Genomic DNA, 22442 nt, shown 5'->3' with positions numbered 1-22442 from the left:
GGAATCGAGGATGACACCAAGGTTGCGGGCTTGTGAGACAGGAAGGATGGTAGTGCCATCTACAGTGACGGGAAAGCCAGGGAGAAGGCAGGGTTTGGGAGGGAAGATAAGGAGTTCAGTCTTGGACATACTGAGTTTTAGATGGTGGGCAGACATCCAAATGGAGATGTCCTGAAGGCAGGAGGAGATACGAGCCTGGAGGGAGGGAGAGAGAGCGGGGCTGGAGATGTAGATTTGGGTGTCATCAGCGTAGAGATGATAGTTGAAGCCGTGGGAGTGAATGAGTTCACCAAGGGAGTGAGTGTAGATTGAGAACAGAAGGGGACCAAGAACTGACCCTTGAGGAACCCCTACAGTAAGGGGATGGGAGGGGGAGGAGGAGCCTGTGAAGGAGACTGTGAATGTAGGGCCAGAGAGATAAGAGGAGAACCAGGAGAGGACAGAGTCTGTGAAGCCAAAGTTGGATAGTGGGTTGAAAATGGGGTGATCCACAGTGTTGAAGGCAGCAGAGAGGTCAAGGAGGATTAGGATAGAGTAGGAGCCATTAGATTTGGCAAGTGACAAGTGGCGGAGGCGGGATTAGAACCCATGACCTCTGAATCCCAAGCCCGGGCTCTTGCCACTGAGCCACGCTGACCCCAAGCGGGTCCCAACCCTGAGGTGATCCCAAACAGGGAGGAAGGTGGATGGGGAAGAGACTGGCTTACCTTTGCGCTGTTGATTAAGGACGAGCCCATAGTTGACTCGCCCACGATTTTCCACCAGGATCCTCAGCTTACGGTAGCCCTGGGGAGGACAGAGCAGCTGGTTGATATGGCCCAGGCCCAGAACTGCTCTGGCAATCGAGAGGTCAGGGGGCTTCTGAAGCCAGGCCTCATGTGAGGTTCAGGCCAACAGCTGTGCTTGACAACTGCCGCCAGCACTGGAATCCCTTGGGGAGGGGGCAGCAGTGTTTCTCAACCTCTGACAGAGTGGCACTGAACCTAAACCCCCTGAGATTCAATCATTTTTACGGTCTTCTTTACTAGGGGAGGACAATGGCAACCTGGTTACTTGTCAAACTCCCTCACATGCCTCTTGCCCATCTTAGAGTCCCACAGCAGAAGGAAGCTTCAGATAGGAGTGGAGAGATTCCAAGCTTCCATCCCCGTCTAATGGCAGGGCAGGATGTTTAGGACAGGAAACACAGGCTTGATCTTATCCCGGGTTGACAATAGACCGAGGAGAGCTGGGAAGGGCCTTACCTGCCCTTCAGGAATGGGGAGCTCCAGAAGGTTATAATCCAGGTACCCGACAAGCACTGTGTTCACAAACACCTGCCCGAGAGAAAGAGGGAAGAGAGTCAGACTCAACCAGTCAACCCGCCACCTATGAGGGGTGGAAAAGAAGGGCCTTTAGCTGGTGATCACTAGGGAAATCATCCCTTCTTTAGCAGTGTAGCAGAAAGATCTAACGGTCTTAGTGGACCATAAGCCAAAGGAGTCGGCAAACGGCTCTTACGTTTAGAGCGCGAGGATCTGGGGATGCATATAAAGGAAAATACTGGGATTTTCAGCCTAGAAGAGAGGAAGCGGAGAGATGATTTGATTACGGACTTGACAGGCTACAGGAAAACTGGTGGCCAGCTCTTCTCTATCTTCACTGTGGACGAGAGGGGAAATGGCTTAAGTTAAGTTAAAGCCTGAGGGATGGAGGTTAATCACCAGAAAAAAATTCCCAACCGGGATTACTACGGTTTCTCAGGACTTTCTCTCTCTCACAAGGCTTCAGTGGCTCCTCGCTGCCTGCCACTCCAGTTCTTACCTGGGCTCTGTCCCGCACGTGGTTCTGGGAAGAAAGCAGCCCTCCCCCGGAGATGACGGTCTCATACAGCGTGTAGCCATAGGACTGCCCATTGCCTCCATTCACCTGAAGGTTCTCCATGTTGACTGGCTTCTCTGACTTGAGGGGCTGAGGAGAGAAATGAGGCAGGGAGTTGGGGAAGGCACGCGAGTCAGAACTGGAAACCCCCACCACCATGAGTCCTTGGGGACCTCTTTCCCTATCTCAGAGGCTCTTCAAGATCCAGAGGGCAGGTGTAGCTTTGGAGGTGGAGGAGGGAGGGGAGCACCTTAAGGTCTCTGGAAGGCAGACCACTAGTCTTAGCCAAGCTCGGTACCCACATTTTCTCCAAATTCAACTCTCCTTCTGTCTCTACCTGGCTCTGGCCTGCTCCTGGGGACAAGTCCTGAGGCCTCAAAGCCGTAGGGGATCCTCTCGGGGTCTCCTTAGGCCCTCACCCAGGCCCAGGCCCACCCTTGCTAAGAGAAGTCCCACGGGGCAGGGACTGCTCTGAGTCTTTCTCTGTGGGTCTGCCTCAGTCCTCCCCTTGGCCATCCTTCCTTCAGAGAGAGCTCTGACCGTCTCCGTTCTCAGCCAGGGGTGCCCACCTCCTCGGTGTACTGCAGGACGTCCCAGAGATGCACGTAGAGGGATGGCTGCACAGCTTCGTAGATGGCCTTGGGGGACAGGGTGGGCGGGAGGGGCAGAGGGTCCTCTGGAATACAAGCGAGGGCCAGGGTGAGGGTGGATGACTCCTTTCCCCACCTCCCTCCACCCACTCCTGCACTGAACAAAGCTCAAGAGCAAGGGACAAAATCACTGGGTGGCAGGAAAAAAGAGGGAGGAACAGGGGATACTGGGTACCTATGATCTTGCTGAAGAACTGCCGGAGTTTGAAGTATTTGGATGTGTAATCTCCTGCTTCAGTCAACACTGCATCATAGTCTGCAAGAAAGGCCCACACCTGACATTAGAGTCGTGGGTTCAAATCCCAGCTCCGCCGCTTGTCAGCTGTGTGACTCTGGGCAAGTCACTTAACTTCTCTGTGCCTCAGTCACCTCATCTAGAAAATGGTGATTAAGGCTGTGAGCCCTAGGTGGGACAGGGACTGTGTCCAACTTAATTACACTGCATCCACCCCAGCGCTTAGTACAGTGCCCGGCACATAGTAAGCGCTTAACAGATACCATTAAAAAAGTCTCCCATTAACCCTGGCAGGAGGTGATTATTACCAGTGCCAACAGCTAGTGATCGGCTTTGGGGGTATTAATGAAATGTGACGGCAACATGTAGTTCAATTTATAAACCCAAATGTCTCTGCTATATCTTCAAGAAGCAAATTGGAGCCTAACATAAGGAGGGGGAGAGGCTGGTGCATGGGGAATTCAAGGAGAACTGTACTTGGGTTTTGTCAGGTTCAGTCTGGCACAAAATGGAGAATGAAGGATACATTCCCAATGAAAAGGATTCAGAGGAGAAGTGAATTACTTCTATTGGTGCTTGGTGGCTAGAAATGTTCACAGTTGTTGACTGGAGATCGGAGCTGGAAAGAGCTCAGGCTTGGGAGTCGGAGGTCATGGGCTCTAATCCTGGCTCCGCCACTTATCAGCTGTGTGACTTTGGGCAAGTCACTTAACTTCTCTGTGCCTCAGTTACCTCATCCGTAAAATGGGGATTAAGACTGTGAGCCCCACGTGGGACAACCTGATTACCATGTATCCCCCCTAGTGCTTAGAATGGTGCTTGGCACATAGTAAGTGCTTACCAAATATCATTATTATTATTATTATCAGCCAGGGATAAACCTGCTCAGCCTGCCCTACACCAAGGCCAGATCCATTTTCAACTTTAAGGGGGGTATCTGGGATGCCTCAAATGCTTTGTCCAGCGTCCCAATCAATTGATGGTACTGACTTAGCACTCACTGTGTGCAGAACACTGTACTAAGTGCTTGGAGGAGTACAATACAATGGAGTTGGTAAAAATCTTCCCTGCCCACAAGGAACTTACAGTCTACTCCTAACCTGAGTTCTGGATATGCAGACATTAAACACTCTTTCGCATCATGATGATGCTCTCACATCAAGATGAGAGTGAGATATTCAGAAATCCACGTGTCATTACAGTCTACTCCTAACCTGAGTTCTGGATATGCAGACATTAAACACTCTTTCGCATCATGATGATGCTCTCACATCAAGATGAGAGTGAGATATTCAGAAATCCACGTGTCAAGGGAGCTGAAATGAGAGAGCAGCCAACACTCCCATCCCCTCCCCACAAACTACAGAGACTATTTGTGACCATCAATTTTGGGGGTGGGTACCACACCATCGTGCCAGAACGCTCGGAGCTTTATTGGGAAATAAAGGTGCCTTCAGAGATGGGACCTCCTGGGGAACACTTGCCATAGCTGGTGACATCGGACTTGTACTCGTCAAAATCCAGGGCCCCGTTCATGAAGCCGAAGGTGGTGCCACCGTGGAACATATAGAGGTTGATGGAAGCCCCGGTGTTGATGACAGTCGACACTGTCTTTACCATCTCTAGAAACAGGAAGACAAGGCTGAGGTAAAGGAAGGGGAGGGAGGTAACAGGAGCCCATGGAACATCACATCAGCTCTCCCTGATCACAGTCAGATCTGGAGGCCTTCACTAGGGCCTAGTTATTTGCCAATGAGCCTGGCTAGCTCCTCTGCTGGGCAAGCAAGATTCCCTGCACCTACCCACTTCTTCTGGGCCCAGCGACCCCTCACTGCCCACAGTGATCCATGAGTCCCAGAGATCCCAGTCAGCCACCTAGCCCCAGGACTTGGGGCCGACCCCCTTCAGGCCCCGCCGGTCCAAAGCACTCACCATCCACATCGTAGATGTTATGGGGGCCACCCCATGTGTCAAACCATCCTGTCCAGTACTCCATCACCATTACGGGCTTATTCTCCTGGGGATCAAAGAGCAAGTCCGATGAGCCTAAGTGTTCTAAGGGACAGCTTGGATGCTCTAGACTGTAAACTCATTGTGGGCAGGGAATATGTCTGTTTATTGTTATCTTGTACTCTCCTAAGTGCTTAATACAGAGCTTTGCACACAGTAGGTGCTCATTAAATGCGATTGAATGAATGAATCCTTCAATCGTTTATCGAGTGTTTAATTCGGTGCAGAGTACTGTACTAAGCACTGGGGAGAGTACAGAAGAGTTAGGAGACATTTCTGCCCTAAAGAAATTAACGATCTAGTGGGGGAGAGAGATGCTACAATACACTATAGATGGGAGAAGTAAAAGTACGTATATTATTAGTGTCAAGAGCATAAGACTGGAAGCCAGGGGACCTATGGTCTAAACCCAGCCCCTGCCACTCACCTGCTTTATGACTTTTGGCAAAGCACTTAGCTTCTTTGTGCCTCAATTTCCTCATCTGTAATACGGGGATGCAATACCCATTCTCCCTCCCCCTTAATTACGGTATTTGTTAAGTGTCTACTATGTGCCAAGCATTGTACTAAGTACTGGGGTAGATACAAGATAATCAGGTCCCACATGGGGCTCACAATCTAAGTAGGAAGAAGAACAGGTATTGAATACCTATTTTCCACATGAGGGAACTGAAGCACAGAAAAGTGAAGTGACTTACTCAAGGTCTCACAGCAGGCAAGTGATAGAATTGGAATTAGAACCCAGGTCCTCTGTCTCCCAGGCCCATGTTTTTTTCCCACTAGACCACGCCACTTCTCATGGCTCCCACTGCTTCCCCTTTAGACGGTGATTACCATGTTGGAGAGGGAATGGTTCCGCCATGAAGATGTACCTAGGTCTTGCGCTTATCCTAGTTCTTAGTGCATAATAAGCCTTTAACACTACTTATTTCAGAAGCGCTTCTGGAGGTTTGGGGCTGCTTCCACTCTTAGGTAGTACGGAAGCACTGAAGAGGCAGCTGAGGGAATGTCACTGAAGAGTCTAGAAATTAATTAGGCAAGTCCTCCTGGAGGTGGTGGGATTCCAAACAGGCTTTGAAGATAGGGAGAGATGTTGTTTGTCAGGTACGAAGTGGGAAGGAGTTCCAGGAATGGAGAAGGACATAAGCAAGAATAAGTTTACCTGAAGGACGTGAAATGTGAGAGTTGGAGGGTAGTGGGATTCAATTCTCTAGACTGTAAGCTCCTTGTGGGCAGGGATCATGTCTACCAACTCTACTGTACTATACTGACCCAAGTCCTTAGTACAGTCCTCTGCACACAGTAAGCACTCAATAAATACCATTGATTGACTGATTGTTAAGTAGTGGGGCGGGAATTGACTGAATGCCTTAAACCCAGTAGTCACAAGTTTCTGCCTGATGTGTAGGGGAATGAGCAACTATTAAGGGCTTTCTCTAGCCTGTAAGCTCATTGTGGGCAGGAAACATATCTACCAACTCTGTTGTACTGTAATAATAATAATGATGGTATTTGTTAAGCGCTTACTATGTGTCAGGCACTGTACTAGAGAAGCAGTGTGGCTCAGGGGAAAGAGTCAGAGGTCGTGGGTTCTAATCCCGGCTCCACCACTTATCAGCTGTGTGACTTCGGACAAGTCACTTACCTTCTCTGTGCCTCGGTTACCTCATCTGTAAAATGGGGATTAAGACTGCGAGCCCCACGTGGGACAACCTGATTACCTTGTATCTCCCCCAGCGCTTAGAACAGTGCACACAGTAAGTGCTTAACAAATACCATCATTATTATTACTATTACTAAGAGCTGGGTTGATAATGTACTCTCCCAAGCAGGATGGTACAGTGGACACAGCATGGGCCTGGTAAGTCAGAAGGTCATGGGTTCTAATCGCAGGTCCACCATTGTCTTCTGTGTGATCTTGGGCAAGTCACTTCACTTCTCTGTGCCTCAGTTACCATCTGTAAAATGGGGATTGATACTGTGAGCCCCATGTGGGACAGGGACTGTGTCCAACCTTATTTGCTTGTATCCACCCCAGAGCTTAATACAATGCCTGGCACACAGTAAGCTCTTAACAAATACCACAATTATTATTATTACTATTATTAATAAGGACTTTAATACAGTACTTTGTACTCAGTAAGCACTCGATAAATGGCACTGATTGAATGAAGTATGTGCAGAGTGATGTTTTAGAAAGAATGTCTGAGCAGCAGAGAGAAGTACAGACTGGAAAGGGAAAGCCAGGAGGCAAGGAGATCAGCGAGGAGGTTGATGCAGTAGTCAAGCCAGGATATGACAAGTGCCTGGGCCAGTGGAGTGGCCTTTTGATTGGAGAGGAAAGGGAAGATCCTGGAAATAATGTGAAGGAAAAAACAAACAGGATTTAGAGAAAGACTGAATGTGGGGAATGAAAAGAATCACGGATTCATTCATTCAATCAAATTTATTGAGCGCTTAATGCCAAAGCTACAGGGAAAGGAGAAGAGGAGGGAATGATGGGGTTGTCAACTGAAATGGGAAAGTTAGATAGAGGAAAGGACTTGGGAGGGCAGATGAGGAGTTCAATTTAGGAATTACTGAGTTTGGGATGTTGGCAGGTCATTCACACACAGATGTCTCAGAGGCAGAAAGAAATGTGAATTTGCAGTGGAGAGAGGCCGGGGCTAGCTAGCTAGAATTGGGAGCTGTCTACACAGCAATCAATTAATCAATCAATCAGTGGTAGTTACTGGGTGTTTACTGTGTGCAAGAGCACTATACTAAGCACTTGGGAGACTACAGTACAATAGAGTTGGTAGAGGTGATCCCTGCCCACATGAAGCTTACAGACATTAAAATAAATTGCAGATAGGCGAAATGGCAGTGTAATGATATGTACACAAGTGCTGGGGGTAGAGGGGTGACAGTGGTGAATCTCAAATGGTTAGAGAGTGAAGTGAATATCAAGTGCTTAGGGAGGTCAGATCCAAGTTCACAGACAAAGCAGAAAGGGGGGTGAGTAGGAGAAATGGGGGCTTAGGTCGGTGTGAATTTAGGAGGGCTTTGAAGGTGGCGAGAGTGGTTGTCTGTCAGATATGAGGGAGAAGGCAATTCCAGGCCAGAGGGAGGATGTGAGCGAGGGATCAGCAGCGAGATAAATGACAGTGAGTGGATAAATATTAGAGTGAAGTATGCAGGTTGGGTTGTAATAGGAACATGTGTGCATAGGTAAAGTCGTGGGAGTGGATGAGCTCTCCAAAGGACTGAGTGTACATTGAGAAGAGAAGGGGACTCAGAGCAGTGTCTAGACGGGTACCCACAGTTAGACGGTTGGAAACAACAGTAGAACCGGCAAAGGAAACAGAGAAGGGGTGGCAACAGAGGTAAGAGGCAAACCAGGAGAGAACTGGGTCAGAAAAACTAGGTTTGAGAGAGTCTCCAGAAGGGAGCAGTCCCTAGTGTCGAGGTAGAGGAGAAGTAGGATTGAGTAGAGTCCATTAGATTTGGTGAGGCAGAGGTCACTAGTGACTCAAGACCTCTCTAATTCTAAGCGGAGTGAAAGAGTTGGAAACCACATTGTAGAGGGTCAAAAAGGGAGTTGGAAGTGGAGGCAGGAAGTGGATATAACACGCTCAAGGAGTTTACACTGGCACAGGGATGAGGGAACTGAGGAAGTAGCTGGATGTTGCAGTGGCATCCAGAGAAGGCTTTTTAGGACAAGAGAGACATGGGTCATTTAGAAGGCAGAGGGGAAGAAAGAGTGAACAGCTAAAGATGGCAGGAAAGAAAGGAAGATGAATGGGAACACTTGTTTTTAGAAGGTGAGAAGGGATGGTTTTGGAAGCGCAAGTGAAAAGGACAGACTCTGAAAACCGACAGGAGTTCTCTTGAGAGATAACAGACTGATGGGAGAGTGGATGTGGGTATGGGAGGGTGCTGGGGAGATTTAGGTGAGCTCAGCTTGATAGTTTAGATCGCGTTCACAAAGTAGTTGGCGAGGTTTCAGGGATGAGAGACGGAGAGATGGGGCACTGGGGGATTCACAGGAGGGAGTTAAAGGTTTAATAATTGCTAAAGGCAAAAGGCACAGAAGTCGGAGGGGGAGGAGAAGTGGGGTTTCTGAATGGAAGAGAGGGCAAAGTTACAGCAGACTAAAGGATGAATTGCACATGGACTGAGTCAGCCTGGTCCATGGATTTCCATTGACAGCGCTCTTGAGAGCAAGAAGTGAACTATGGAGGCCATCTGAGGCTGGGGGTTGGTGGTGGGAGATCAACAGGGGCAGGGGAATGGGGGAGATGAGTACCTTAGATACCTCTGACAAGGAAAAGAGCCAGAGGGGCTGGCTCCTCTGGGTCAGTTCACAGAACAAGGACCAGACTGAGGTGTCTAACCGGCAACTAACCAGCCCTAACCCCCTCCCCCCCCCACCCTCCTGCTGGCCTGCCAAGGTCCCAAAGAGAAGCTGGGGAGCTGCCAGAGGCACACTGGGGTGGGGTGCATGAGATTGGAGGCCAAACCACTACCTCCTAGGCAACTAGCTTCTCTGCCAGGTTGTGCCATCACTGCCAAGCTCACAGGTGCAAAGCAGCCGAATGAAGACTGCCGGATGCAACAGACCCTAACGGCTTAATGTGTTTTTAATGTTGCATATGGTACTGGCAGAAAAGCATTCATCTTTGTTGCCAACAGCTCTTCATTAGAGAGCCTGAGTCGGGCCCTTGCCCTGGGAGCCCCCACCCTCACTAGCTTCCTTGCCTTGTTGGGCCCAGCCGAGATTTCCTCAGCTCCATATGCCTGGGTCAGGCAGGTCACCTGGAAGCCATGCCTGGGGTCCTGCCCCATGGGTGGGTAGGTGTTCTCGGCATTGTCTTAGCGGAAGCATGGACTCAAGGAGGAGACATATGTGTGCACAGACAGAGAGAGAGAGAGAGAGAGAGAGAGAGAGAGTGAGAGAGAGAAAGACACCCTGTTCCACATGGGTCTGTGACAGTGTCTAATTGCTGCGGCTTCTCACGAGCTCCAGAAAATACAGAACATCCATCAGCCTGGGAGCATGATAACGAAACCTGGGACTTACTCATCACCTTAGAGGGGCAGAGGGCTTCGGAGGCAGAGTACTAAGCAAAGGATTGCTGGGACCCTTTGGCAAATCAGCAGGGCTGGTTCCCATTTTCTTGGAAGACCCTCATCCCCTTCCCCTAATGACTTGGCTATCTACATTGTTGAGAAAATTGAAGCTATCAGGAGTCATCTCCCCCAAATCTCCCCTGCCCCTCTCCAGTCCCTCCCTCTTCCCCTTCTTCAACTCTCCCATCCTTCCCAGCAGTATCTCAAGAGCAGATCTCCTGCCTTCTCTCAAAATCCACCCCTTCCACCTGCACAGCCGATCCCATCCCTCTGCACCTTAACAAAACACCTGCTCCCTCTCTTCTTCCCTCCCTGACCGCCAACTTCAACTGTTCATTCTCCAGTGGTTTCTTCCCCACTACTTTCTAACATGCTCATGTCTCCTCTACCCTAAAAAAACCTCTCCCTGACCCCAAGGCTCCCTCTAGTTATCACCCATCTCCCTCCTACTGTTCCTCTAAACTCCTTGAGAGAGTTGTCTACATCCACCTTCTCAAGTCCCTCTCCTCCAATTCTCTCCTTGACACACTCCCATCTGGTTTCCAGCCCTTTCATTCCACAGAAACCACCCTCTCAGAGGTCACAAATGATCTTCTTGCTGCATCCAATGGCTTCTACTCCATCCTAATCCTCCTTGACCTCTCAGCTGCCCTCAACCCCGTCTCCTGGAAACATTATCCAACCTGGGGTTCAGTGGCACTGCCCTCTCCTGTTTCTCCTCCTATCTCTCTGGCCACTCATTCTCAGTCTCTTCTGTGGGCTCCTCCTCTGCCACCCACCCACATCCTCCCCCTTCTATTCTCCATCTATACCCACTCCCTTGGAGAACTCATTCGCTCACATGGCTTCAACTACCAATTTTGTGTGGATGATTCCCAAATCTACATCTCTAGGCCTGATCTCTCTCCTTCTCTGCAGTCTTGCATTTCCTCCTGCTTTCAAGACATCTCTACTTGGATGTCCTAAGGTCACCTCAAACTTAACATGTTCAAAACAGAACTCCATATCTTCCCACCTAAACCCTGTCCTGCCCTTGATTTTCGCATCGCTGTAGACAGCACCGCCATCCTTCCTGTCTCACAAGCCCATAACCTTGGTGTTATCTTCAACTCCTCTCTTTCATTTAACCCACACATTCAATCCATTACTATATCCTCTCGGTTCAACCTTCAAACATTGCTAAAATTTGGCTTTTCCTCTCCATCCAAACTGCTTCCACGTTAATCCAGGCATTTATCCCATCCCACCTTTATTGCCATATCAGTGTCTTTGCTGACCTCCCTGCCTCATCTCTTCTCACTCCAGTCCATATTTCACTCTGCTGTCCAGATCATTTTTCTACAAAAATGTTCAGTCTGTGTTTTCCCAGTCCTCAAGAACCTCCAGTGGCTGCCCATCCACCTCCACATAAAACAGAAACTCCTTACTACCGGCTTTAAAGCACTATTCACCTTGCCCCCTCCTACATCACCTCACTACTCTTCTACTATAACCCAACGTACACACTTTGTTCCTCTGATGCCAACCTTCTCATTGTACCTCAATCTCATCTATCTTGCGGCCGACCACTCACCCATATCATACCTCTGTCCTGGAATGCCCTCCCTTTTCATATCTGACAGAAAACTGCTCTCCCCACCTTCAAGGAGGAGGAAGAGGAGGAGGAGGAGGAAGAAGAGGAGAAAGAGGAGGATGAAGAGGAGGAGGAGGAGGAGGTTTCATACCTGTTCTCTCTCTCCTCTAGACTGTGAGTTCCATGTGGGATTGGGTCTGTGTCCAACGTGATTAATTTATATCTACCCAGCACCATACAGCAGTACAGTGTTTGGCACATGGTAAGTGCTTGGTAAATACCATAAAAAACAAAACAAAACAACAACAACAACAAAAAAACCCAAAAACCTCCACCTGAGCACACAGATAGGGCTCTGGCTAGGGCTACTTCTCTCCATTTAGAAGATATTCACTGACTTTCAAGGAGAAAATCAATAGGCAGAGGATTTAACTGTAAATTCCCCTTAATCCCTCAGATATATAGTGCAAGTCCAGAGAACCTTCTCTCTCTCTCATGCTTGCCTGGATCTGATTTCCTGTCTTTCCAAGATAGCTAACTACAATTAACCTTTCAAGACAGGCTCAGAGGCTAAGCAGAGGGTAAATCCTGTTCCACATGGGTCAGCGGTGGAGATACGATTGGTCTTTAGGGACCCTGGCTGGGACAGCACTGTCTCTATTGTCTGTAGGACAAAGGTCCTGATCCCCAGAGAGAGGCCGAGTCCCTCAGTGGAATGGGTGGAAAAACCACTTTTCTTCCCACTGCTGTTTTGTCCCCTGAGCCGCTCCACAGCCCCAGACATAATGATTGACGAGGCGGCACACCCCTCTGAGGGGACTGGAGCCTGGTAAATGAGCTGTCTGGGAACCAAGTGACAAGTGCGTCTTGGGTCAGACCAATGGTCAATCCAGGCTCGTATTTTATCTCCCCAAGGGGCACCAAAGGGCACTAGGACACGACCATTTTCTAAAGATCTTAAAGCAGTTTTCCCAACTCCACCGTCCCAAAGAGTCAAGAAATAGATTGAGTGCCCACCTTCTGTACAGATGACTTCAGGCTTTGGAGAAGGGAAGAAATATGCCAAGTGACCCAGGGGATAACTGAACCCAGGAGGCCCACCCCTTCAAGTCACCTAACCCTCCCAGGAATTTCTACAGTGTCTCAGGCTCATGACTCATGGGGTCTAAGGACTACGCCTGTGGTCAATGTGGGACCAGAAGAGAGAGGGAGGAGCCATATGATTGCTCACTGTAACTGTCCCATTGATGGCAGGAAATGAACAGCAAAATGCCCAAACACTAAGAGCTAGGTGGTTTGGACATTGCCTGCCCTGCCCGCCCCGTCTTCCAAAACAGACAGACACACTCTCTCTCTCTCCCCTTCTCTCCCTCTCTCTCTCACCTGGATTGAATGGAGATAGTTAAAGATCGCCATCTGCAACTTCTGGAAATTAATGGTAGCCAGAGCTGTGAAGAGAAAGGAGGGGATATATCACTCAAGATCTTGCATCAATCAATAACATTTATTGGGTGCTTACTCTGACCTAAATGTTCGGGAGAATGCAGTCGAGGTACTAGACACAGTCCCTGCCTTCAAAAAATTTACCATCTAGCTGGGGAGAGAGACACTAAAATAAGTTACAGGTTAAGGGGAAGCAACAGAGTTTAAAGATACCTTTATAAGTGCTTTTTTTTTAAAAAAAATGGCATTTATTAAGTGCTTATTATCATCCGTCAAGCACTGTTCTAAACCCTGGGTTAGATACACGTTAATCAGGCCAGATACAGTTTCTGCCCCATATAGGGATCACAGTCTAAGTAGGAGGGAAATCAGGTATTGAATTCCCATTTTACAGATGAGGAAACGTAGGCCCAGAGAAGTTAAGTGCCTTGCACAAGATCACACAACAGCCAAATGTCAGAACCTGGATTAGAACCGAAGTCCTTTGATTCCCAGGCCATGATCTCTCCACTAGGCCTTGCTTATGTTTAGGGAATGAGGAATCCAAGTGCAGAGACGAAGTGAGGGGAGGGGGAAAGTAGGGTAGGGAGATGAAAGATTAGTCAGGGAGGAGACTCCTGGAGGAGAAATGATTTCAGAAAGGCTCTGAGGATGGGGAGAGTGGTGGTCTGCCCGATGTGAATGTAAAGGAAGTGCCAGGCGGATGAGAACAAGGGGTTGGCGGTGACAGGGACAAGAGTGAGGTCCAGTGAACTGATTGGCATTAAAGAGCTGTAATGGAGGGGGCTGTACGTGGGGCTGGGCTGTAATGGGAGAGGAACAAGAATAAGTAGTGGGGAGAGTTGAATGAATGCCCTGAAGCTGACTGTGGGACTGTGGGAGGGGGAAGAAAAAGAGCACACAGACAGGACTGGACAGCTCCACATCCTTCTGTCTGCAGTTCCAGCAGGAGTCCCCTCCTCACTTCTGCAGGTTTGCTTCTAGGGGGTTACACGATGCCCTGAGAAACCCCATGAGGATTCACCTTCACTTAGGCTGCAGGTGTCTAAAGTTTCAGCCCCCTCAGGAGAGTGAGAAGAGTCAAATGATGTGGGGGGAGGGAGGGAAGGAGGGAGAGAAGGAAGGGACATGGCTATCAACCCCAATCAACCCCCAGAGGCCTACTTGGGTCGGAATATGGTTAAAGTGACACCTCCCCACACCAGTTCTGCTGAAGTAAGGCCAGGAACGCCCTGCCGATGCAGTCATACACTTGTGGCTGACTTGCCATTGCGAACTATATGTGTCCTGGCTGCCATTTTGTTCAGTTGCTTGGCTCTCCCCTCATTCCTTAGATGTTATGCCTCTTCCCCAGCCCTGTTGGGAAAACAACCAGTGGAGGGGGTATCCACGCTCCCCATCTCACCTAAGATGGTCCCTGGATTTCAGGCTTGATGATCGGCTGGTTAGACCTGCTGGGCTGGAAAGGAGGTTCCAGTCCCATCGAAACCAGCCAGGCTGCCCTGACTCTTCTGAGGGCCAGGGGACCCAGCCCTGACTTCTGCAGCAGTAATTTCCCAGAGGCTGCCTTTGTATGATCCCGTGCCTTCTTGTGTGAAGCAGTGTGGCCTCACGGAAAAAATACAGGACTGCGAGTCGGTAGACCCGGCTTCTAATCCCAGCTCTGCCATCTGTCTGCGGTGTGGCCTTGGACCTCTCTGTGCCTTTTAAAAAAAGCAGCATGATGAAGTGGATAGAGCATGGGCCTGGGAGTTGGAATGCCATGGGTTCTACTCCCGGCTCTGCTGCTTGTCTGCTGTGTGACCTGGGGCAAGTCACTTCACTTCTCCGGGCCTCATCTGGAAAATGGGGATTGAGAATGTGAGCTCCACAAGGGGTAAGGACTGTGTCCTCCTTCGTTTGTTTGTATCCACCCCAGCACTTACTACAGTGCCTGATACATCGTAAGCACTTAAATATTATTATTTTAACTTTTCTGTGCCTCAGTTTCCAAATTTGTAAAATCAGGATTAAATATCTGTTCTTCCTCCTTCTTGTGGAACAGGGATGGTGTCTGATCCAATTGCCCTGCATTAATCCAGTACGTAGCACACTACTATTACTGCTGTTATGTTTATTATACCAGTCAATTGTATTTATTGAGCGCTTAGTATGTGCAGATCATTGTACTAAGCACTTGGGAGAGTACAACAGAATTAGCAGACATGGTCCCTGACTAGTTTACTACATGCCAAACACTGTATCTATCCCAGTGCTTATCAAATTCAGGTACAGTCCTTGCTTATATGGTATTCACAGTTTAAGGTATTTAATACTCATTTAAGAGATGAGGAAACTGAGGCTCAGAGAAGTTAAAAGACTTTTCCTGGTCTTCTCATCTCTCTGCCCACTCCTTTTCAGGCTTCTCCTCTACCTCCCACCCTCTAATTGTGGGGGACTCAGTTCTGGGTCCCCTTCTATTCTCCATCTACACCCACTCCTTGGGAGAACTCTGCTCCCACGGCTGCAACTACCATCTCTATGCAGATGGTGCAAAAATGTACCTCTCTATCCCTGATCTCTCTCATCCTCTGCAGTCTCACACTTCCTCCTGCCTTTAGGACATTCCTACTTGGATGTACCAATACTAACAATAAATATAATTACTGTATCAGTTAAGCACTTATTATATGCCAGGCCCTGTACTAAGTGCTGGGGTGAATACAAGCAAATCGGGTTGGACACAGTCCCATGGGTACCTCAAAATTAACATGTCCTAAACAGAACTCCTCATCTTCCCACCCAAAACCGGTCCTTCCATGACTTTTTCATCCCTGTAGACACCACTACCATCCTGTCTCACATGTCTGTAACATATGCAACACCTTGGACTCTTCTCTCTCATTAACCCCAGTATTCAATCCATCACCAAATCCTCTCCTGTTCTACCTTCACAACATCTCTGGAATTTGCCCTATCCTCATCATCTCATCTCCTCATCATGAGAAGCAGCGTGGCTCAGGGGAAAGAGCACGGGCTTTGGAGTCAGAGGTCATGGGTTCAAATCCCGGCTCTGCCACTTGTCAGCTGTGCGACTTTGGGCAAGCCACTTAACTTCTCTGTGCCTCAGTTACCTCATCTGTAAAATGGGGACTGTGAGACCCCTGTGGGACAACCTGATCACCTTGTAACCTCCTCAGTGCTTAGAACAGTGCTTTGCACATAGTAAGCGCTTAATAAATGCCATTATTATTATTATTATCATCTAAATTGCCAAGCACTTATCACATCCTGCCCAGACTACTGCATCTGCCTCCTCCTCGACCACCCTGGCTGCTGCCTCTCCCCACGTCAGTCCTCCCTTCACTCTGTGGCCCAGATTATTTTTCTAAAATAGTGCTCAGTTCCTGTCTCCCCACTCGTCAGAAACCTCCAGTAGTTGCCCATCCACCTCCACATCTAACAGAAACTCCTTACCATCAGCTTTAAAGCACCCAGTGAGTTCTCCCCCTACGATAGATCTCACCCCAGCGATCTCCTTCTTCAGCCCAGTCCATACACTGCGCTACTCTAATACCTATCTACTCACTGTCCCGCAATTTTGTCTGTCTTGCCTCTGACCTCTCGGACACATTCTTCTTCTGGTCTGGAACTCCCTGCCTCTTCGTATCTGACAGACCCCCACTCTCCCCACCTTCCAAACCCTCCTAAAATCACATCCCCTCCCAAGGACCTCCCCTACGTCCTTTATTTCCCCTATTCGCCCTCCCTTCTGCATCGCCTTTGCAATTCACCCCAACCTCTGCCCCACAGCACTTTGGTAGATATCCTTACTTCCCGCCATTTCCTCTATCTGTAATTTACTGTAATGTCTGTCTCACCCTCTAGACTGTAAGCTCCTTGCGAGCAGGGACTGCATCTAACAACTTTATTATATTGAACCCTTCCAACAACTTAGTCAAGTGCCTTGCACAAAGTAAGCGCTCAAAAAATACCATTGATTGCCCAAGGTCACACAGCAAATAAGTGGCAAAGCTGGGATTAGAACTCAGGTCTTCAGACTCTTAGTCCTGTAGTCTTTCCACTAGGCCTTGTAAGTGCTTAACAAATATCATTAGTTACTTATTATTATTATTACCATTATTATTACTTTTATGCCCTTCTGGAGCCTCAAGGCACTATTGCGCCCTTCAAGTGAAGGAGCAAAATCACCTTTTTGTTGAATCTTATGTCTAAGTTATTGCTAAGTGAGGGGCAGAATAGCCTAGTGGAAAGAGCACAGGCCCGGGGGTCAGAAGGTCTGAGGTCCAATCCCATCTCTACCACTTACCTGCTGAGTGACCTTGGGCAAGTGACTTCACTTCTCAGTACCTCAGTTTCCTCATCTGTAAAATTGGGATTCAGTACCTCTTCTCCCTTTCACTTAGACTTTGAGTCCCATGTGGGACAGAGACTCTGTCCAACCTGATTATCCTGTATCTACACCAGTACTTAGGGCAATGCTTGGCACAGAGTAAACATTTAAAACGTACCACAATTAGTATTATTATCCCAAAGAGTTCTCAGCCCTGTCCAGGGGGAGACTCTAATAAACCTCCCCCTTCCCAGACTATCTGATTCTGGTCTGATTCCTGCTTTCTCTTAAAATTATCTCTTTAAATTGTGTGTTTGTTCCATCTATCAGTCACCGCTAGCTAAAAGGAGTGAGATGTTAGGAGATAAAAATCAGAGAGTTGACCAGCAATTGGGAACCCAGAGGGGCTCTTTCTGAGCACACTTCAAGAAGATCGTGATATTATAAGACAGAATGGAAAACAGTAGCAGGCATGGAAAACCCCAAATATCTTAGCACAGAGTAGAGGGGAAGAGACTGTTGACTGTACATCAGTTTTTTCTCAGAATCCCCTGTCCACATGGATATAATGGCTTCAGTAGAAGGGTTAAAAACTGTGAATCTTGTGGTGTTCAGGCCGGTTCCCTACACTTGGTCTTTATGTATGCTTCGTATATTTGTGTATCTATCCCATCTGAATGGTAAACTTCTCTTCAGCACAGACCACACCCTGATAGTTTTTTATAACCTCCCCCTAAGAATACACCCCTGCAGATCCTAGACAGGTCCGGGTACCCAGTAAGTGCTCAAAAAAGGCAGTTTTATTGACCATCTTGATACCTGACATCCAGAGGCTGAGTGGCCACAGGGGGCCTGTGGGCAGAAATGAGAGGACGTGAGTTTCCGAGGTTCCTCTCAAACAGACAGCACCAAAGGCATTAACATCTGTGCCCTTAACAATGGAGAACTGGCCACTCCTGACTTCAAAAGCAGAAAAAACACCCTCCAGATCCCCACTTTGAATGGTTCTCCTGCCAGGGAAGGATGGGAGAGACTGGACTCCTCTCATCTCCCTAAATGCTCTTTTCCAGAGAAACCACCTGTTTCCATTTGCTTTTTCTAATCTCTATGTTCCCATAGTCCCTGTTTCACTCTGCAGTGTGCTGGGCTCCTGATTCCTAGATGGGCTGATGCTAATGAGTCGATTGTTATGACACCTAAGAGGAAGACTGATATCAAAACAGAATGCCCCGAAGAGTACAAGAGAGAAGCTAGCCCAGATCAAGAGCTGGGAGTGGCTGCCTGTCAACCTACAAATCAAGCAAAAACTCCTTACTTTTGGCTTCAAGGCTGTCCATCCCCTCGCCCCCTCCTACCTCACCTCCCTTCTCTCCTTCTCCAGCCCAGCCCGCACCCTCCACTCCTCTGCCGCTAACCTCCTCACTGTACCTCATTCTCGCCTGTCCCGCCGTCAACCCCTGGCCCACGTCCTTCCCCTGGTCTGGAACGCCCTCCCTCCACACACACTCCAAGCTAGCTCTCTTCCTTTCTTCAAAGCCCTACTGAGAGCTCACCTCCTCCAGGAGGCCTTCCCAGACTGAGCCCCCTTTTCCCTCTCCCCCTCCCCAACCCCCCCCGCCCTACCTCCTTCCCCTCCCCACAGCACTTGTATATATATTTGTACAGATTGATTACTCTATTTATTTTACTTGTACATATTTACTATTCTATTTATTTTGTTAATGATGTGCATATAGCTTTAATTCTATTAGTTCTGACAGATTTTGACACCTGTCTACGTGTTTTGTTTTGTTGTCTGTCTCTCTCCCCATTCTAGACTGTGAGCCCGTTATTGGGTAGGGCCCGTCTCTATATGTTGTCGACTTGTACTTCCTAAGCGCTTAGTACAGTGCTCTGCACACAGTAAGCGCTCAATAAATACGATTGAATGAATGAATGAATGAATGCAGGGATGGGAAAAGAGTGACCCCTTGTGGGCGAAGTGGGAACCTGCTACTTTGGAAAAGAAAACAATGGAGATGGAATTCCAAGCAACGCTAGTGGAAAAGGAAACCCAGGAATACTGGGATCTCACGTCCCCTTGCGTTGCCTCCAAGAAGACTCCCTGATGGCAGCTTGGATGAGTGCAAAAATGGCCTCAAACTGGAACAAAGGGGAGAGTTGTAAAGCCAAACGAAAGACAAAGGGGGTCACAGTCCCTGCTAGACTGTGAGCCCACTGTTGGGTAGGGACCGTCTCTATATGTTGCCAACTTGTACTTCCCAAGCCCTTAGTACAGTGCTCTGCACACAGTAAGCGCTCAATAAATACGATTGAATGAATGAACGTTTTGAGAGAATCCAGGCTGGAACACTCACTTAGAGTTTGACCGGTGCTCCGTTCTGGACAGCTCTGCCTTACCTTCAGCCCTGGCTAGCAGTGTCCCAGAGATCCCTGACTCTGGAGCTTGTGGACAGAGAAGCCGTTTGGCCTAATGGATAGAGCACAGTCCTGGGAGTCAAAAGGACCTGGGTTCTAAGCCAGCTCTGCCTCTTGTCTGCTGTGTAACCTTGGGTGAGTCACTTCACTTCTCTGGGCCTCAGTTACTTCATCTGTAAAATGGGGATTAAGATTGTAAGCCCCAAGACTGTGAGCCCACTGTTGGGTAGGGACCGTCGCTATATGTTGCCAACTTGTACTTCCCAAGTGCTTAGTACAGTGCTCTGCACACAGTAAGCGCTCAATACGACTGAATGAATGAATGAGGGATATGGACTCTGTCCAACCTGATTAGCTTGTATCTTCCCCAGCGCTTAGTACAATGCCTGGCACATAGTAAGGGCTTAACAAATACTTTAAAAAACAAAACAAAACAAAGGGCTGTGTGTTGCTGCCTTTTCCCAAGGAGTCTAAAAACAAAACAAAACAAAGAGCTGTGTGTTGCTGCCTTTTCCCAAGGAGTCTGATCCACAGGGATTACCCTCAGCTTCTTCTTGAACAGCCAACTGGGACTTTCCTCATCAGTGCTACCCAGCCCCACAATCAATCAATCAGTAGTATTTATTGAGCAAACCACTGACTAAGCATTTGGGAGCGTGAAATACAACAGAATTAGCACACATGCTCCCTGTCCATAACAAGCTTACAGTCTAGAGGGGGAGACAGACATTAAAATAAATAGTTTATATATCTAATTGGAGTGGAGTTGGGGCAAATACCAAAGATCACTGATCCAAATGCAAAGACAATGCAGAAGGGAGAGAGAGCCGGGGGAAAGTGGGTTTAATCAGGGAAAGTGTCTTGGAGATGTGACTTTAATAATGCTTTGAAGGTGGGGAGAGTGGTAGTCTGGCAAACATGGCCGGGGAGGGAGTTCTAGGCTAGAGGGACGATCTGGGAAACGGGGCAGCAGCGAGATAGAGGAAACTGAGGCACAGTGAGTAAGCTGGCGCTAAGGGAGCGCAGTGTGTGGGCTGGGCTGTGGTTCAAATCCCAGCTCCGCGACTTGTCAGCTGTGTGACTTTGGGCAAGTCACTTAACTTCTCTGTGCCTCAGTTACCTCACCTGGAAAATGGGGATGAAGACTGTGAGCCCTATGTGGGACAACCTGATCACCTTGTAACCTCCCCAGTGCTTAGAACAGTGCTTTGCACATAGTAAGCGCTTAATAAACGCCATCATTATTATTATCATTACTAGTAGGTGATCAGTGAGGTGAGGTACGATGGGGCCAGCTGATTGAGTGCTTTAAAGTTGATGGTAAGGATATTCTGTTTGATGTAGAGGAGAATGGGCAGCAACTGGAGTTTCTTCAGGAGTGGGGAGACATGGACTGAGAACATTTTTGCGGAAAAATGATCCTTGCTGCAGAGTGAAATATTGTTTGAAGTGGGGAGAAACAAGACGCGGGGAGGTCAGCGAGGAGGCAGACGTAATAGTCAAGGATAAGCGTTTGGATTAACGCAAGCAGCGTGGCTCAGTGGAAAGAGCCCGGGCTTTGGAGTCAGAGGTCACGGGTTCAAATCCCAACTCCGCCACTTGTCAGCTGTGTGACTTTGGGCAAGTCACTTAACTACTCTGGGCCTCAGTTACCTCATCTGTAAAACGGGGATGAAGACTGTGAGCCCCCCGTGGAACGACCTGATCACCTTGTAACCTCCCCAGTGCTTAGAATAGTGCTTTGTACATAGTAAGCGCTTAATAAATGTCATCATTATTATTATTATTATTATTAACACGGTACAATTTGGATGGAGAGAAAAGGGTAGATTTTGGCAATGTTGTGACAGTGCAGCCAACAGGATTTGGTGACTTATTGAATAGGTGGGTGGGAATGAAAGAGATCAGCTGAGGACAACACGAAGGTTACGGGCTTGTGAGATAGGGAGGATAGTGGTATTGTCTACAGTGATAGTAAAGGTCACCCAAAGGGGTCCAGAGCACTAGTTGCTCCAGTGGGAAGAGGAGGAAGGCTACTGCATGAAGGCCCACCACAACCCCCAGACCAGGAATGGGTTTGCCTAGGTGTTTGGCCAATGTCTAGGGCCTGAGAGCAGCGGCTCACCAAGAATGGCTGTCCAGAAAGCAGACTAACACTGAAGCCCAACAGGCTGAAGAAATGAGGGGCACAGTCACCAGACCTAGCTGAACACAAATGCCGATGCGTGGGGAAAGGGAAGCATTACAGAAAACAGCAGCAAGCCCTAGGGAGAGCCGAACACCACATGACCCAAAGGGCTCCAACCCAACTCTAGATAATCACCTCAATAAGCCACAATTTGGGAATTTTCTGCAGCTTGTTCAAAACCCTGCCCACCTCTCAACATTCTCCTGCACTTCCTCCCTCAAATTGGCTACCTCAGCTCTCACCAGCCTGCATATACTTGGGGACTTGTCCCTTTTCGGCCTGCCCAAACTGCCTTTCCCTCTCAGCACAGGGAGGGCCCGGGGGGAGGAGCAAGCGAGCGAGAGAGAGAGATAGGCACAGCTCCTCCCCTCTGTCAGTGGCAATAATCAGAGTTGATGGACATCAGCCACAGACTGAGCTGTCATCTCTGGGGGAAACGGGTCAGAGACAGAGAGCACCGGTGCCTCCCATTATCATGTAACATGGTGAGGGCAGAAAGCATCAACAGCCGGACTCCAGGGTACCTAACTCAGACAATGAGTAATGTGTCTGAATCCACAATTTCTGGAGCTCTGACTGACATAACAGACGACGGGAAGAGCAGATGGACGAGAATAACC

General features: G+C 48.6%; 1 protein-coding gene across 1 annotated transcript in view; it reads right to left on the bottom strand.

The window, feature by feature from the left end:
* Positions 1 to 22442, bottom strand: part of GLB1L2 (galactosidase beta 1 like 2) — a 70764-nt gene that overhangs the window by 6762 nt on the left and 41560 nt on the right. The window contains exons 8-15 of the mRNA XM_038754181.1: positions 12824 to 12888; positions 4678 to 4762; positions 4230 to 4367; positions 2686 to 2766; positions 2430 to 2536; positions 1804 to 1950; positions 1245 to 1316; positions 708 to 786 (exon numbers count right to left, since the gene is read on the bottom strand). Coding sequence (XP_038610109.1) covers positions 708 to 786; positions 1245 to 1316; positions 1804 to 1950; positions 2430 to 2536; positions 2686 to 2766; positions 4230 to 4367; positions 4678 to 4762; positions 12824 to 12888 — 774 coding nt within the window. The remainder of the gene's footprint in view (positions 1 to 707; positions 787 to 1244; positions 1317 to 1803; positions 1951 to 2429; positions 2537 to 2685; positions 2767 to 4229; positions 4368 to 4677; positions 4763 to 12823; positions 12889 to 22442) is intronic.

Source organism: Tachyglossus aculeatus, chromosome 11, assembly GCF_015852505.1.
Source record: "Tachyglossus aculeatus isolate mTacAcu1 chromosome 11, mTacAcu1.pri, whole genome shotgun sequence".
NCBI classification, from domain to species: domain Eukaryota; kingdom Metazoa; phylum Chordata; class Mammalia; order Monotremata; family Tachyglossidae; genus Tachyglossus; species Tachyglossus aculeatus.
This window is presented reverse-complemented; position numbering and strand designations above follow the sequence as displayed.